Here is a 17378-nt window from a genome sequence, read left to right as displayed (position 1 = left end):
AGCCCCGCCCGAGCCTGCGTCGGCCAGTTGTCGGGTCGCTCCTCTTTCCAAGTCGCGGAACTCTGAGAAGAGGAATCTAGTACAGAATACCGCCTCGCTTGCCCTTCTCTGCGCTCCAAGCCGCGCCATGCTTTGTCTCCGGAGCGGCCTAACTAGAGCTCTGGCCGCGCGGATGCCCACGCCTCAGGTACTTGCTGCGGTGACGCGCCCAAGCTGTTCTCTGGGAGTGGGGTGGGGGGGCGTTTGCAGGAAGCGCGTGGACGTGCGCATGCGCCCGGACGTGCGCATGCGCCCGCCGGGCTCGCGCGCCCAGGCCTGATTCCCTGCGCATGCGGCTAGCTGTCTCCCGTACCCACAGCTGCAACCTGCAGTGCCCTGTGGGTGCCCAAGGCAGGCAGAATCAGGAACCTCGTTGCAAGTATGATAATAGACTCATTTAACCTTAGATGAAATATGTTCAAAATAAGTTTTTGTGACTCCGTCTTTATTGTTGGGAATTGGCCTAGTCTGTAAAACTAACCAGAGAGATTTTTTCCTTTCGATGCTTATACTACGTCCTTTGTGTGTGGACAGGATAAGAAGGGGTTTAACCTAGAGACTTTCTGGTGAAGACTAAAGAAGACCCATTCATAGCTCATACACCCAAGATTAGTAATACAGTCCTTATCATTCTGATTCTCTCTCTACTGGGGCAAGGCCAAAATTATTCCTTAGAACTTTCTTGTGAACTTCGAATTTCTTAAATGTCGACCTAATGTTCTCTTATAAGTGAACTGGAAGTTATTGCTGCCTAAATGAGCCCGAACTTGAAGAGAAGAGAGCCTGAATCATTCAAGATTCCTCCCCTAGCATAGTTCTAATTTCTGGCATGCAACAAAGATCACCTCCCCCAAGCAAACACTTATCTTCTGCTATTTAGATTTTCACTGGGTTTCTCCTGTTACTGTTTCTCCTGTGAGAGATCTAAATTTGTGCCTTTACCACAATTTGTTTCCAAATACAAATTTCCCTGAAAATCAATTTTAAAAGCAGTTGTGACAAATACCTCCATTGTCCCATTTTCTGCTACATTTGATCTCTAATACTTTTTAAACTATAATACTAAGCAGTTGTGTATTTGCATAACATTCTGTTACTAGAATTTAGTCAAAATGACACAAAAGCCATGTCAACCAAAAGTAGGGAGTAGCTTGAACAATAGGAACATAACTTTAGTAGACATGAATGGAATGAACTCAAGAAGATAATTAAAAGTATGACATTTTACACAAATAAAATATATAGACAATTGTGTCTGTTTTAACCTAAAATGTCAGAGAATGAAGTGTACTTGACATGCCAGGTAGTCAATATAAGCCCAAAATTTGTTCGTAAGTTTGCACCAAAACTTTTAATAGGTAATTCTAATTAATCAGCTTCAGAAAGTTGGCACATGATAACCAAACCTACAATAAGATGAATTTGTAAATTTAAATGCCATCTGAGTGTGTATGTATACACACACATAAGTACAGAGAGGATAATTTCTGGCAGGGCGTTTCCCTACCTAAAATTAAATTCACTCAGACTTGGATGGGAAGGACTAAATTAAAACAAAAATTTATATAGTGAGCATGTCCCTAATACAAAAAGAATGAATGGTTCTTAATGATATCTCCATCATCTTGGTATAATCAGATAGATTAAATGCCATTCTTTACATTGCATCAGTAATTAAACCTAATAATGGTTCAGATGATTCTGGCCTGTTGGTTTTTCTTTGATAGCGTTTATACAGTCTACCACCATGTTATAATGCAATTGGAAAAATTATAGCTTTCTTTTACATTAGCTACACTCCAGTCCTATTTTTTTTTACCACTGATCTACATACATACATCATTGGATTTAGGAAATACTTCAACCTGAATAACAATTTCCATTTTTTAAAAAAACCTTAAGAGTTTTCTGTTAGTAAACCCATTTTTATTGGGCCTGCATGTTTTATAAAGTTTATAATACATAACTGAACGCATATAATACTGACTAAAGATAGAATATTGGCTAAAGAAGGTAAAACATTTATAAATTTATTAGAATCATATTTGTATTTCTTGGGTAAAGGACTGATTAAGACCCCAGTGCCTTCTTATGATTAACTTGCCATGAAAAGGTGGCTTCAGTAGACCCGCCTGCTAGGAAACATTAGCTATATATTCAGCATGCTTAAGAGTCGTTATCTTTATCGACATCTCTAAACAAATGTCTGTTGAGAGAGGACATCAGCAGTACAAACATGGATTATGAGTTTAATGAGTGTCCCTTGTTTCCAAATTCAGATTTGGTTGTAACATAATATTATAAACCCTACCTTCACAAAACATTTTAATATCCTTATCTTTTCTCAGGTGTGCGCATCTTTTGCTACAGGCCCTAGACAATACGATGGAACGTTTTATGAATTCCGTACTTATTGTCTTAAATCTTCAAAGATGAATGAGTTTCTGGAAAATTTTAATAAAAATGTACATCTTCGGACAGCTCACTCTGAATTGGTTGGATGCTGGAGTGTAGAATTTGGAGGCAGAATGAATAAAGTGTTTCATATTTGGAAATATGGTACGTATGAGTCATCAGCTTACACATTCAGTACAGATTTTCATTCTGTTAGATGTTACATGTGATTTAGCTCTTGGATCTAAATACATACAGTTTAAAGTAAACTTTTAAGAAGCAGAATAGCAACAAAAAATTCCATTAATTACTATTCCCAGTAGTATAACTCTTTGTGCAGTCCACACCAGGATAATATCCAAAGAACTTTTAATAATTTCATTTAGTGTTAGGTCATCTAAAGTACTTCATTTAATATGAAAGGCGTTTGTTCTGTACTTAACATGGCCATAGCTTAGAGAGTTTTCCTTTTTCCATAAAACAAATTCAGTTAAACACAATTTATGCTTTAATGTGCAATAAGTAGAATCTTGTACCATTAAAAAAAATTACTAGTAAGGTTCTTGTTTAACTTAAGCTCTAAGATAAATATTCATAAATATTCATTATCCATAGCATAATCCGTCAGTCCTATGAGGATCTAATAGTAAATATAGTTTTAGGCTCATATGTTAGTAAATATATATACCTGTTTATGTACCAAACAGAAGAGAAATAGTACTGGTAAAAAGGATTATAAGTGATAATAAGATAGTAAGAGTGATAATAAGAGAGTCAGCAGTGTTTCTTTGGAAACTGCTCAAAGGAGAGGATGCTGTAAATGTGCATCCTATTTTTTGTTAAATTAGTAAGAATAGTTTGCATATATTACATACTAACTAGGTGCCACTGTGCTAAACTCCTTTCATGTACCAGTTTATTTAATCTTCACAACAACCCTAGAGGTATAGATACTATATCATTATCCCCATTTCAACAGAGTAAGAAACAGACCCAGATTCTATAACTTACTTAAGTCACACAACTACCTACTAAGTGGTAAAGCCTATAAAGCCCACCATACAACATTATCATTAGTTGTATACATCTCTACTCCCCTTTTAGCCCATGAGGAATGTGAGGACATGTCACATTATTATTTATTTATTTTTTTTGGAGGGGGGAAGGGGATACAATAATGTTCTTATGTGGCCTTGATGAACATTTGGTGAATTGAATGAAATCTCAAAAAGATCTAGATGGTTTTAAGTAGAAAACTTGTATTTCCTTTTATTTTCCTTACCTCTTTTCTTCTCATAGATAATTTTGCTCATCGAACTAAAGTTCGGAAAGCCTTGGCTAAAGATAAGGAATGGCAAGAACAATTTCTCATTCAAAATTTGGCTCTCATTGATAAACAAGAGAATGAGATTGCTTATCTGGTACCATGGTGCAAATTAGAAAAGCCTCCTAAAGAAGGTAAGTCTTTCCTTTGTAGACACTTTGAATTTTGATTAAAAAAAATAGTAAAACTTTCCAACTATAAAAACTAAAGTTGCATAGGTAAAAAATAAAACAGTCCTTTGTTTTAGATAGCAATATATTGTGATTGTAGAGATGAAAATAAGTTTGAACTTTTTCCTCATTAAAATAATGAGTATTAAACAAAGTGTTTTTCTTTTTCAATTTGGAAAAGCGCTTAAAGTTTAAGTATGAATAAAAAGGTTGACGTGGGAGTAATAGTTGAGAAGTTGAGGATTTGGAACAAAGAAAACATGTATAGGTGGGCGAAGGATAGTATATGAAATTTTGTTATGGTTTAGTATTTTTTTACAGAAATTACAGCTCATCTTCAAACCTTAAGTACATCTTTGCTTAGAAAACTGAAGGGAATGAATTAGCTTAAACTGTTAAGCTCTATTACAATAGTTTAACGTTTTTGTTTTCTCCCTTATATTTCTGTGTTTTAAAATAATTACTAAAGATTAGTCTCGTCTTGCTGATTCCACTTTTGTGCTGACGTAAGGTAATGTTTACCTCAATCTAGTTTTAAACAGCTTTTTAGAAAGCATAAACTAATTTAAATTTTATCTTATTTCCTCCATAATCTAAATTTTATAGTGTCTTAGATTACATGAGATTTGTTTTTGTTCTTGTTTTATAATTTTTTATTTTTTATGCCTACACCACCTGGTCTTCCTAGGTGGTCCCCCATCTAAGCACTAACCAGGCCTGACCCTGCTTACCTTCTGAACTCGGATGGAATCGGGCTTGTTCAGGGTGGGATGGCTATAGACAGATTACATGAGATTTAAAAGGTCTTCTTTGGATCCTTATTCACCTAGACCTCCCCCGAGCTTTCAGCAATATCTAAATGCACCAAGTAGCTTCAAGAACAGTGTTGAATTTTGGTTCTCTTCCTCTACATTGTTTATAATTCTTTAGTGTCTTTATATTTTTTCCTTTTTCTTCTGAAATTTACTTGTCCCCTAGTTTGTTTTTGCCTGCCCCATACTTCTTAGCAGAAGGTAAAATGCTTTTCAAGATTTACCTAGGTATTTAGGAACAATAAAAACATCTTTTTCAGGTTTTTAGAGGTTTTTTCCCCCTCTCAAAACCTCAGATATCACTTTGGGTCCATCGCTTCTACTGCTGTTAGAAATGGAATCCTATCAGGGGAAATTATACAAACATAAAACTATTTCCCCTCAAAATTGGAAAGAAGAAGGGAATATAGATTAGAAATACTTTTCTTACTCAGTTCTTACTTAAATGTGTTACTCAGGCAGCTCAAAAATCCCAATCCCATTATAAATTTTCAGTGTTTTATTGATAAATATAGACTAAAAATGTTTCAGGTAATAGCTCATTATAGCTTTCTTTTTGTTTTGTATGATAAGCTTAACAGTTGACCCTTAAAAATGGACAAGGACTTTGGAAACATAAAAGCAAGGAAAAATAATGGAAAGAATTCATTAAGATGTTCACATAAACATGTAATACATATGTGATCCTGCAAACTTGTATATGTACATACAGCCTTCCACTGGAACCATAGTAACCTGATTAGAATTTCTTAAACACCTTTTGTAAAATAATTATTTTTCTCCCTGCTCTAGGAGTCTATGAACTGGTTATTTTTCAGATGAAACCAGGTGGGCCAGCTCTGTGGGGTGATGCATTTCGAAGGGCAATTAATGCCCATGTCAATCTAGGCTACTCAAAACTGATTGGAGTCTTCCACACAGAGTATGGAGCACTCAACAGAGGTACAGTTGGCCATTTCTTCTATGAAATTGCAAAATATATTGGGGAACTACTAAGTTCCTTGGTTAGTTTTTCTCTCTTTTTTCATTATGGGACATATTTTAATTTTTATTGCCAAATTTTTAGGGGTTTTTGTAATTTTAAAGGTTGAAAAAAACCTGTTTTACTTATTTTTTAAGATTGTTAATACCTTTTGAAGTCTTTTTCAGATGCTGAGCTGTTTTTCATGATACATCAAAATAAAATTTGCAAAGAGCCTCAGAATATCTGTTCCTTTTACCTTTTCTCCCCTGTATACTTTTTATTGATTTAAAAAAGAAAATAACATTACTTGGGGTGGAGAGATTGTTTCTTCATGAAAAAGTATTACATATTTTTACAAATACTAAAAACATGGTCGTGCCCAAAGAATGAAACAAGCATTTCCCACTTCTTAATACTATTAACATTTCGGTCTATTTATTCTTATGTCATTCATGTATATATTCGTGTACACATATATGAATGACATAAGTACAAAGACCAAAATGCCATTTTATTTATATACATACATTAAAATTACGAATAATTTTAATGGTTAATAATGACTTTCTAATACTCTAGTGTGAGTATATACATCAGATAGACAGATAAGTATCCATACCCTAATTTAATAAACACTTACTTATGTGGGGCATTTAACTCACAATGTTAAAAGTTATTGCAGTCAGAATTTCAGAGAGTTTTTTGTGGCGAACTCTAAAAAAATGTGCAAAATTCATCTTGAAGGTAAATGGCTAAGAATAGCTAATTAAATATTTGAAATACTCATTTGTCTCCTCAGCCTGCCTCCTTGAATGTCCAGTGGACATCTCAGACCTAACATATTCAAAGCTGAGTTTCTGATCTTTCCCCAGAAATTTAACTTCTACTAATATATGTTAAGAATATATTCAGAATATATAGAAAAAGATATTTGCGAGTTGGAAAATATGCGAAGGGAAAAATTATGAAAATTATTAGGTATCTCATACCATATGCTAAAATAGAATTCAAATGGTTATAGATTTTAATGTAGAAAAAAGGAGGAGTAGAATATGACTCTGTTTAATAATATGCACGAGAACAATATTTCTAAGCCAAAAAGCAAATGAAGAAACAGGAAGGATAAAAAAAAAACCTGATGATCTTATCGTCAAAAAGCTGTCTTTCTGATTGTCCCAAAACACTGTAAATAAATTTCAAAAGCAAAATGAAAAATAAAAACTTTACAAAGGTAGAGATAACTACTAAATATATATATGTATAAGAAGATACAGATTAGATTAACGAGATGCTGTTTTTCGCCTAATAAAGACATATAGGTATAGTACGAGATAGGATAGGAAAAAATAAGTCCTCATACTGTGTCAAGTTCATATTGGCTTAATCTTCCTCCGAAAAAAGTTTAGCAATATAAATAAAAAGCCTGAGTTTTGAAATTTTGTTGCCGGTATTCTAGGAAACATGCATAGGTGTGTAGGTGTACTCAGTTATACAGGAAGGAAATTTCAAAGGATGTAAAATATACAGTGGTCATTTGAGTAATGAGATTAATGTTTATTAAGTCTTTTTATTTTCTATAATTAAACCTTAGAGTTTTTATTATAAAGATGCATAAAACTTTTATAAGAAAAAACTACTGAAAATCTGTACATGCTTTTATAAGAAAAGCTACTGAAAATATTCTTAGCAAAGAAGGAGAATAGTAATATGCTGAGTACAAGTCAGTATTTCATTTCTGGATGACGGTGTATCATATGTATACTGTACATATATAAGTATATGTAAGATATACTCTTTGGTCCTCTCAATTTGAATTGGAGAGGTTTATTTTGAGGAAATGATCAGATCCAGACTTCTTGGGTTTGAATCCCAGCTCCACCACTTATAACTTTGCAATGTTGAGTGAGCGGCTTAACCTCACTGTGCATTACACTGCTCATTGATGCAATGATGATAATAGCCTAGCACCTAAGATTATTATGACGACTACATGATTTAAATCATGCAAAATGCTTTGAAGCAGGCCTGCACATAGTAACCTTCCAGTAAATGTGGCCATTGTTGACATTGTTATTATTGTAGATACACTTGTAGATGTCGCTCTAAGGAAGTTTATGTCAGCATTGTTTACACTAAAGAAACATTGGAAATAATGTGATATGACAGGTGTGCATATAATATACATATATCTTATGTACATAGTATATATATATACATCACATACAACATGCATCAGTAAGACTAACTTTATTTTACTCCTATTTTTTTAAAGAAAATATACTAAATATTAATAGAGGTTTTTCTGGGCAGTTAAGATTATGCCCCTTTTTTCTCTTTGTATCATCTGAATTTTCAGTAGTAAACACAATTTTTCATCATCTTGCTTTTTTGTAAATAAAGTAAAATGTAGTAGAAAATAATGAAACCCGAGTCTAGTCTTGATTGTGTCTTTAGCTGTCTTACTTTACTCCCCCTCTCCAGCTTCATTTCCTCATCTACAAAACCAGCTTGATTATTTATAAATCTCTCTCCCACATCTCTCTGACCCTTGTGAAATTTTAGCACTAACATAGTTTTACCTTTTGCTACTCACTATTTTGATTTAAAGACTAAGACTTAACATTTCTGATTTTTTTCTTTTTTTGCATTTCTTATCTGTAGTAATACCACAGTCTTTGAATCTAGTTTTGCTTTACTTCCTCAGTGCATGTTCTTTGGTGGAACGAGAGCGCAGATAGTCGTGCAGCTGGGAGACATCAGTCTCATGAGGATCCCAGAGTCGTGGCGGCTGGTAAGCGATTTCACTAGGGGAATTACCCTTAGGAGAAATTTGATTTAGTCAATAATTTTATATGCTTTCTTATATGGGTTTTTTTCCCCCCCCAGTTCGTGAAAGCGTCAATTACTTAGTGTCTCAGCAGAATATGCTTCTGATTCCTACATCATTTTCACCGTTGAAATAGTTTCCCACTAAAATATGAAGCATTTTATTAACTGCCATAGGTGTGTCTGCTAATGTTGCTTAAATTCTCCCGAGATTCTCACTTTCATTTGAAGAGGTGGTGAGTTAATTTGCTATGTCTCTGCATTTTTAAGTCCACCTCTGTTCTTTGTCTTCATCACTTCAGGAAATAGTTCATTTCCCCAATGACATTTCAGTAGCTATTATACATTAGAAATATTTGCCACTACTTCGTGATCTTACATTTTCATTTTTTTCAGAATATCTTTCAGAACACTTTGCTTTATATTTAAATGATGTTTTCACTGTCTGTGCCTGATAGTATTTTAAAATTATTTAGATGCAATGTCTGTATTTTCACCATGTCTATTTTTTTTCTGAGATTTAAAAAATAAATTTGCCCAGTAAAGTTTATTTGTGATATCAAATGGGATTCATAAGAATATTAGGTCAAATATATTTCTTTACCTTGGGGAAGTACAGTATCACCTGTGTCCTTTATTTTAATTATGGTCTTCATGTTATTAGTGAATAATTTAGGAAATAATGTAATTAGGTGTTAATGTGAAAAGAAACTTCAGAAGACTTGTTTTATATGTTGAAATGTGTTAATTTGTAGTTAATTTTTGTTCATTTTGGATCACTGTTTAACAAAGATACTTGGGACATCTATTTGTCTTAAAGAGATTTTATGGTTGTGGAAATACTTGCCCTAATAAAAGCCTATGTATATATATTCTGGATTTTTTTTTTTATTTGTGTCTCATATTATCTTCTCTGAAGCTTTTACTATGTTGCTATACGGTAGTAACACGATAATAATTTACCAACTTTATTGTAAATGTTAAGTTAGATTAAGAAAACAGCATGATAGTAATCCCAGAAGGAGTTTCTTTAGTATCATTACGGACGTGCCACTTAAAAAACACCTGTAATTTCCATTTTAGTTGAGTGCCTATGCCTTCTTAAACTAGGTTTGGTATTTCCAGGCTCTCGTAATAGTGTGTATTTATAGCTATGTTATTTTACATTTCTAAAACATATTGTAAATGTGAAAAATTATTAATTAAGGAAAATTTGGATAATGTACAGTAAGGCTCCTGATAGAAGAAATGTCCAAAGGATTAAAAAACAAAAGAAAACAAAACAAAAGTAGGTAAGATGGTACTCAGGTTCAGCCTATACTAGTAGCAGATAAGAATCCAAATAAAAGTTTTATAATCCAGCTATTGTCATGTTTTCTGCTTCTCTTCAAAGAGAAATTCTCTTTTGAATTGTGTATACTCACCATTTTCCCTTCCTGGCCTCTGATTCTTCTCTGAGCCCAATCCAGGTAGGCCTACATCCTTGTCAGTCCACTGAAATTGGCTCTTATGAGGGTTACTAAGGAATTTTGTCTTATGAAATTCAATGGTCGCTCACCGCCTTTGCTCTGCTCATCTCAGCAGTGTTGGACACAATCAACCCCTTCTGCCTTCCTGAAACACTCAATTCTGAGTATCAATCTATCGCATCGTACCCTTAGATTTTACTCCTCCTCACTGGCCAACCTCTCTGTCCTTTGCAGGCTTTTCTTCTAAATGAAGTGGGGTCTCTGGGCTCGAGGATATTTTTCTCTAATTAAGCTTATTTGGTCCCAAGGCTTAAATACCATCTATGCGCTGATAATTCAGACGTTTTTATCTTCTTTCCCATCATTTGCTCTGAGCTCCAGTCCGAAATACCAACTGCCTTAACACAGCCACCTACGTAGTTTGGGTAACAAACTCGAAGTCACCTTGATAGCTCTCTCCCTCATCTACATGCAGCCTACCAGCAGGTCCTGTTTGTTGGTTCTAGCTCTAAAATAGATCCTGGGTGTGACACTTTTTCCTTCCACTGCTGCTACCACCATCGCACACACTACCGTCATCTCTTACTTAACTTCCCTATGTCCTCTCTTCCCATTCTTCTGAAACAAAGATTAAGTCAAACCCAGTACTTTTTTAAAAACTCTCCAGTGGCTCCTCATTGCACTAAAATCCAGATACCTTAACATGGCCTGCGAAGCTCTACAAACTCTGGTTCCTGCATCTGAGTCCATCCCCTCCCACTCCAGAGACATTGGAATTCTCTCCCTTGCCAAGGTTTTTTCCACTTGGTGCTGTTGTGCTAGGTGTTCTTTCTTCCAGGAATGTTGTTTTTGCGAACCCGCAAATGCTGCTCAATATTCAGATCTGAGCTTAAACCTCACTCAGGACAGGCCGTCTCTGACTCCTCTCCATCATGTTCTAATTATCATGTCTTCATCATCTTGGCACCCAATGCTATCTGAAGTCATTATGTTTGTCCACACATCCTTTGTTAATGTTAATATAATTTCTCCACTGAAATTTAAGTTCATTAGAGCAGGAATTCTGTCCTCTTCCACGCTGTATCCCCAGAACCTAAAAAAGTATCTGGCACACAACAGAGTTCAATAAATATTTGGTAAATTATTGTGTTATGATGCCAAACTGATCAGGACAATTTTAGCAGATACCCAATTTCACCAAAAATAACCCTTTGCCACTTACTTAGCATCAGTTAGTTTCTTACCAGAATCATCAAAGTCCAAAACACTCTTTTAAAATTCCAAGTGGTCTCCTTGGTTCTTTTCTGTGATTAACAGGACATTTACCCTTTCCTAAAATGTCTACTTTTGAGCTAAATAGCTTTAACAGTAGGTGGTGCTACGAATGCACGAAAATAAATTTGTGCAGACCAAAAGAACCGTCACAGCTTTATTTCGTGACTCATTACACATAGAAATATGCCTTTAATACTTCGTATAAAGTTATAGACAATACAAAAAAATTTTTTTTCCTTTTAATGAAAATGACTTAACTTAGAAATCTATTGTGAAACTTCTAGTTTTGCAATTCTCAGATATTCCAGTGCAAAAATAGATCCCATTACAGACAACATAAAGTGCTTGGAATGAAGGGCCAATGATAAAGAAAAAGCACAAAAACATAGCTTCATCCTAGGGTATTAAGAAGGGAGAATACTTAATCCTTATGGAAATACAAACATCCTATAAAAGGGATGCAACAATTTAAAAGAGAATTAGAGTAACATTAGTATAGGACTATATTACTAGTAAATATCAAGGGTACAAATTAATATCTCAGTATCAAAGTGGTTCAATATTATGTGACACATGGCTCTTTGGAAAAAAATTTCCTGATATTTACAACCACGAGAAGAAAACACAGACAAATCCCTTTAGTCAATGATTACAGTGAGCAAATGATGTGCAACGTTTCATAGTCACAATGCATTGCTTTCAGTACAGATGTCGAAATACAGTAGTTTGAGGTTTGGCTTTTTTTTCTTTTTTAAACAATGAACTGTGCTGGGCATTTATGTATAGAGGGCTTTGTTATTGTTTTCTTTCGTATTTTTCATATTCACAGTTAATAAGGCTTCCAAGGTGTCCAAAAGAAGCAAAAGCAAAAATCTTTGAACACCTGAGAATTTTTGAAACTCACCTAATTACATTTCCACAGGGAATATGTAGAAATATTTTATTTGATTGAGGATAGAGTTGGTAAAAATTTCTACTGTAATTAGATTTACACAGGAAATTTAAAAGATTACTGTTTGGATAGCCTAAAAGGTAACAATATTAGTGAAGTCCATGTGTAACTGTAGATTGTTTCTAGCTTCAGAAAAGATCCTTTTAAATCTATATTGAAACACTGTATTTTTTTTTTTTTCAAAATAAAAGTGGGATTTGATTTTTTTAAAATATGGCCATGAAGTTGGAGTAATCCAAGCAAGGAGCATGGACTTAACAGAGACTTTGAACATGATCCTAGTGAAATGGGAAAACAAGGTTGATATTGAAAAACATTAAGTGAGGAAAAAGTAGTCTATGAATTTTATGTCATAAAGATAGCATAAAATAAAAGGATCTTGATCTCATAGATACCTATGATCTCTAGTTATTAGAAATAGGTCTTCAATTACTTGTTTATCATTTTAGAAAATATTGGCATTAATTTCTCAATCATTTTTCTTTCCACACAAGTTATATAACATTCTGTAAATTTTAAAAGAAAAAATATAGATTAATTTGAAATAGATCTAAAATCTTACACTCTTAGAATCAATACTTAAATTTCAGAAGACAGTGAAAGGACCACTTGAACTTCACCAAATTGTTCCCTCATATGTTTGTTGTTTTAAAACAGGCGACATTAAGCAATCCTAAAATAATATTATTTAAAGTGTTTGCTGACTAAAAATATTAGACTGGGTTGGAAAAGTCTGAAATATATTTCAAGTAGGGGCATTTGTTGTTTTTATTTTTTATTTTTACATGATAGATTGGTGACCTAAGTGATGAAAATTTTGAGATTGTAAGAATGGGGTGTCTGAGATCTTCAAAGCCAATTATTAGGAGGTACTAGATGCTGTATTCACAAGTTGTCTTGTTCAACAAGGTTTAAAACTAGCTATCTTCTCTGTAAAAATATTCATTGTTTAGTCTTGTGACCATTATGACATTTGAACTTTCTTAGCTTTTGCATTGTTGCTATTTTCAAAAAGTGGGCTGCCCAGTATTCTTTCATTGGGCTCCCACGACCACCACCACAAGACAACCTATATTTGTAAACCAGTTAGCTGAATAACATGGCACAGGAAATCTGAGATTTAATTTGTCTCTACCCCATCCACCATACATATTCATTCAGCTATAACAGACTCAAAAATACTTGATTAATGAACTGAGATTAAGAGTATTTTAAATGATCTTAAATATAATGTTGTCATGAGATCTTGGCTATCACATTGTTTTCTAGTCACTAGTCAGATTATCCATCTGCAAACTTACAAGAGAAAATAAAGCTAGTGAGGCAATATGGCCGTACTCCTCTATGCCACAGGCTTCTACAAAGAGGCCAATCAAAGATTTCAGAAGTCACTGGCAGAACTTAAAATTCCAAATAAAAATACAAATGTTTTTGTCAAAATACAATCCCATCTTTTCTTATTCTAGACTAACTTAAAAAGCCAGAAATAAAAGTATACTTGTGTCAGACAACAAGATCTTGAGATGCAGTGTACCGTGTTGGCAGACAATCAGGACAGGAAGACACAGGCCTTCCCAGGCGTGAACGCACCAGCTCCTTAATCCTATGCCCTGGCCTTGGCAGCTCGCAGCCCCAACAACTTGGCTGCTGATTCTTTGCCTTTTACCAGGATCTAACTATATTTAAGAGTCCCAGAAATATGACCCTGGAGACCCCTGTCTCCAAGCGAGAGGCAATGTAACAATGAAACCACGTCTCACTTGTCTAGAGGCTCCCACACTTTGCATGTTACCACCACCAGTGCAGCTCAGCAACCAGGGACTCAAAGCAGGACTTTCTCCCACACATGGCACCATTTTGACACCTGATATTTGATTATGTTCCAATAGACTCTTAGGAGAGCAGCTTTCACAAAAGTGTGCATGACACATCACGGTGCTTCAGGCTTTCTGAGCAACTTGGCACTAGTAATTCTGGCACCCTCATTGCCATCAATGGATGTGTCACTGGGAAACCAGTCTCCTGGCATGGCACAGCTTAGCGAGTGAGGATGTGCATGCACACCTTTTGATTTTGGTAAATAATCACTGGCCACGATTACTTGATGAATTACTGCTGCAACCCCAGTGAGAATACAAAGGAACAAACAAGTATGATTTCAAACCCATATGTCCACAGGGTTCCATACTAGTTTCACATAGGTATATGGTAATAAAATAAATTCAAGTCTTTTTTCACTGGAGAGCCACACAAGACATCGGCTACAAAGGCACTGCCCTTGTAATGGAATTTTGTTTTCATTGCATTGAATTGCATTGCATTGAACAGTATCAGTACAGTATCCAGTTTACTTCTTCCCACAAAAACTTCCAGCTCTTTCTTCTGGAACTCTTCCCTTGGTGCAAAAGAAGAGCAAGTTCTTCTTTTCTTTCAGCCACCCCGTATAAACAGGACTCTTCACACGTAACTCTCTTTCATTTTCTCATCCTTCAGGAAAGATGTAAGGACTGCAACATCCACTACTGTCTGGTTTTTGTGTAATGACAGGTCCTTTAAGTGGTCATCATCACTTTGGTCCTTGGCAAAGTTTACAAATACCTGTCAAAAGAAGGATGGACTTTTATAAATACCTCTCGACTTGCTCTTTCTTTATTCTAGTTGCATTTTGCCCTATGTGGACAGGTAGGAAAATGCAAGACTGCATAAACAGATTAACTAGAATACTGTGTGTGAAAGAGAGGAATACATGAAAATGTATTAAACATTTAAAAATTTTATAACCTTTTATATTGGGGGTCACCAACTACTCAATCATCTATTTACTGTGGCTCATATAGGCTTGAGTAAAGGGAAGAAGGATGAAAACTAACATTTACTAAATACCTACTAAGTGCCAAGCAAGATCTCTTTGATGTTATCTAATTTAAATGGAATAAGGCACCTGGTAAAATGTCTGGCCAATGCCAGTTTCTCAATAAATGGTAGTTATTATGATTATTATTACAATGATATTCTCACAATGATACTACAAAGAAGACAACATCATCTCCCTTTTCAGATTCAGAGAGATTTAGAAAAAAAGCACAGCTAGTAGCAGAAGATCGAGAATTTAAGCTGAGATCATCTACACTGCTCTAGGGCCCACAATGGGGTGGAGAACGGACCAGGACTCCTCACCCTAAAAAATAAATCTATTTTTGATATTCCAAGCTTACTTGGTCAAGCGTTGTCTGAGAAACTGAGTAGTCTTCTATGTGGAGTCGCTTTTTGCTCTGAGAGAGGATGCTGAATATCCTGGCCAGGGAAGATAATGAAGATGGAAGCTGGTATTGTAGCATGTTCCGGTGCTTCTCTTTCAGGACGCTTCCTGGAAAGGCGAGTCCAAAGAACTCCTGGACAGGCTTCAGATCAGGATTGGCCCCTGCTATTCGTACGACTATTGTATAACCATCTCCAAATCTGAAAGCAGAATTAAAAAGTCCAATCGGAAGATCTTCAGGAAACTTCTCAAAAGAATGATTCACCCTAAGAACCCAACTTGTCTCATGAAAAAGAGATCCCTCACAGACCCAGAAATAAGTATCTGAGAAAAGGAACGAGTTGTCATTTACTGACTACCTAGTCTATGGGAAGTGTCATGCCAAGTGTCTTAGACACAGGATTTCATTTAATCCTCAACAGGATTATGAAGCCTGACAGATGTTAAGGGAAAGTGAAGCCTGGGGACTTAGCCACCTGCCCATGGTACAGAGCTCATAAGTGGTAGGGCCAGGATGTGGACCCATTTGTGTTTGACTCCATAGCCTAAAAGCTCTGACCATACTAGCATGTGTGAATTCTTCCATTTCATTGATATAACAAAGCTTGAAGGTAAATATTCCTAGGAAACTGACTCAGAGAGGTTAAGTAGTTCACCCATGGTTGCACAACCAACCAAAGGTAAAGACAGAATTTGGATACAGCTGTTTGACTTCGAAGCCCTTATTCTTTCCACTATGCTATTTTGTTTTGTTTATTCTCCTTTATTCTAGAGCCCCACCCATACACACACACACACACACATACACACACACACACACACACACAAATAAATAAATACAAGCTTTCTCAGTAGGCACTATCCCAAAGAAATCATCTTTGTTACCTATTTTTTAGATGTTGGACGCTACCAAGGCACCTGAACTTGCCATTGACCATAATTGCCATCCTAGTGCAAAGAGCTTCACATTCTTCCATACTGTAGGAAAACAGAATGAGATTTTAGCTTTAGAGAGATGCTCCTATAACCATCAGAACATCACCATGACATATGGCATTTCAAAGAAACATTCCTAGCTCCCTAGGGCATAGTTGCATCCTCTGATAAATACATGAAGATGCAGACATAACACTTTCACTGCAATGCGGTTTATAACTGTGAGAAAAGTTGAAAACAATCCAAGTGTCTACAAAAAAAGAAGCAGTTACATAAATTATATGGAATACTATTCAGCTATACGAAATGACGACTGACTTAGAATAATGTTCACAATAAACTGTTAGGTGAAAAAGAGCAGCATATGTACTAAGCTTGCACTTTTTATGTACATACCGATCTCTCTCTCTCATACTCTCTTGTATATAAATTTGCGTAAGAAAACTACAAAGATATCGCCCGGTGATAGTTATGTCTGAGTGATGCAATTCAGGCAATGATAATTTTTCTTGGCCTTTCTGTATTTTCTAATTTTTACACAATAGTCATATATACCAGTGGGAAATTTTAAAATAACACACACAAGCCAAAACGAGCCTTCACTACAGACCTATGAGATGTAAGCACAACTGATCTCCCTTCCTTGATGATACTTAAAGCACAATTCCACAAGAATCGCCGAGCTTTGGGATCCATGCCTGTGGTCGGTTCATCCTGTAATTAAAATAAGTCCTGTCAATTTGCAGATACAAACATCAAAAATATATCTGTTTTTTAGATGAAGAAGCATCTTTGAAATAGCCTAAATTTTAACTAACCATTGTAGTTATTTATTGATGGACCAAAGAACCAGACTTTACACACAAAAACCAGTTCACTTTTATAAATATCCCCCTGAGGTAGGAAACTAGATTTTTTTATGAAGTTAAATTGAAATAAGCAAAGGGAAGGGGAAAAG

At 35.2% G+C, this 17378-nt stretch overlaps 2 protein-coding genes and 1 pseudogene across 8 annotated transcripts in view; 1 reads left to right on the top strand and 2 right to left on the bottom strand.

Moving 5' to 3' along the window:
- The first annotated feature begins 2 nt into the window (after nt 1-2).
- NIPSNAP3A (nipsnap homolog 3A) lies at nt 3-9401 on the top strand. The gene is made up of 6 exons (XM_036238289.1): nt 3-187; nt 2388-2598; nt 3733-3891; nt 5532-5681; nt 8408-8494; nt 8590-9401. The coding sequence occupies exons 1-6, from the start codon at nt 128-130 to the stop codon at nt 8664-8666; spliced, it is 744 nt and encodes a 247-aa protein (XP_036094182.1). The 5' UTR covers nt 3-127; the 3' UTR covers nt 8667-9401.
- On the bottom strand, nt 4591-4709 carry LOC118600784 (annotated as a pseudogene).
- A 2013-nt stretch (nt 9402-11414) lies between the features above and the next one.
- ABCA1 (ATP binding cassette subfamily A member 1) overlaps nt 11415-17378 on the bottom strand; it is a 118036-nt gene continuing 112072 nt past the window's right edge. For 5 of the 7 annotated variants that reach the window (XM_016156076.2, XM_016156082.2, XM_016156079.2 and 2 more), the window contains 4 exons: nt 17031-17134; nt 16370-16462; nt 15441-15684; nt 14683-14823 (listed from right to left, as the gene is read on the bottom strand). In XM_016156076.2, coding sequence (XP_016011562.2) covers nt 14683-14823; nt 15441-15684; nt 16370-16462; nt 17031-17134 — 582 coding nt within the window. Of the gene's footprint in view, nt 14824-15440; nt 15685-16369; nt 16463-17030; nt 17135-17378 lie in introns of all 7 variants that reach the window. The other 2 variants (XM_016156075.2, XM_016156081.2) reach the window with 1 other exon arrangement.

Source organism: Rousettus aegyptiacus, unplaced genomic scaffold (assembly GCF_014176215.1).
Source record: "Rousettus aegyptiacus isolate mRouAeg1 unplaced genomic scaffold, mRouAeg1.p scaffold_m13_p_3, whole genome shotgun sequence".
Lineage (NCBI taxonomy): Eukaryota > Metazoa > Chordata > Mammalia > Chiroptera > Pteropodidae > Rousettus > Rousettus aegyptiacus.
This window is presented reverse-complemented; position numbering and strand designations above follow the sequence as displayed.

Bases quoted from the DNA above. Each gene is read 5' to 3' on its own strand.
- NIPSNAP3A (XM_036238289.1), top strand. From the start codon at position 128: ATGCTTTGTCTCCGGAGCGGCCTAACTAGAGCTCTGGCCGCGCGGATG. The intron at 188-2,387 runs GTACTTGCTGCG...ATCTTTTCTCAG, and splicing joins CGCGGATGCCCACGCCTCAG to GTGTGCGCATCTTTTGCTAC. The intron at 8,495-8,589 runs GTAAGCGATTTC...TTCCCCCCCCAG, and splicing joins TCCCAGAGTCGTGGCGGCTG to TTCGTGAAAGCGTCAATTAC.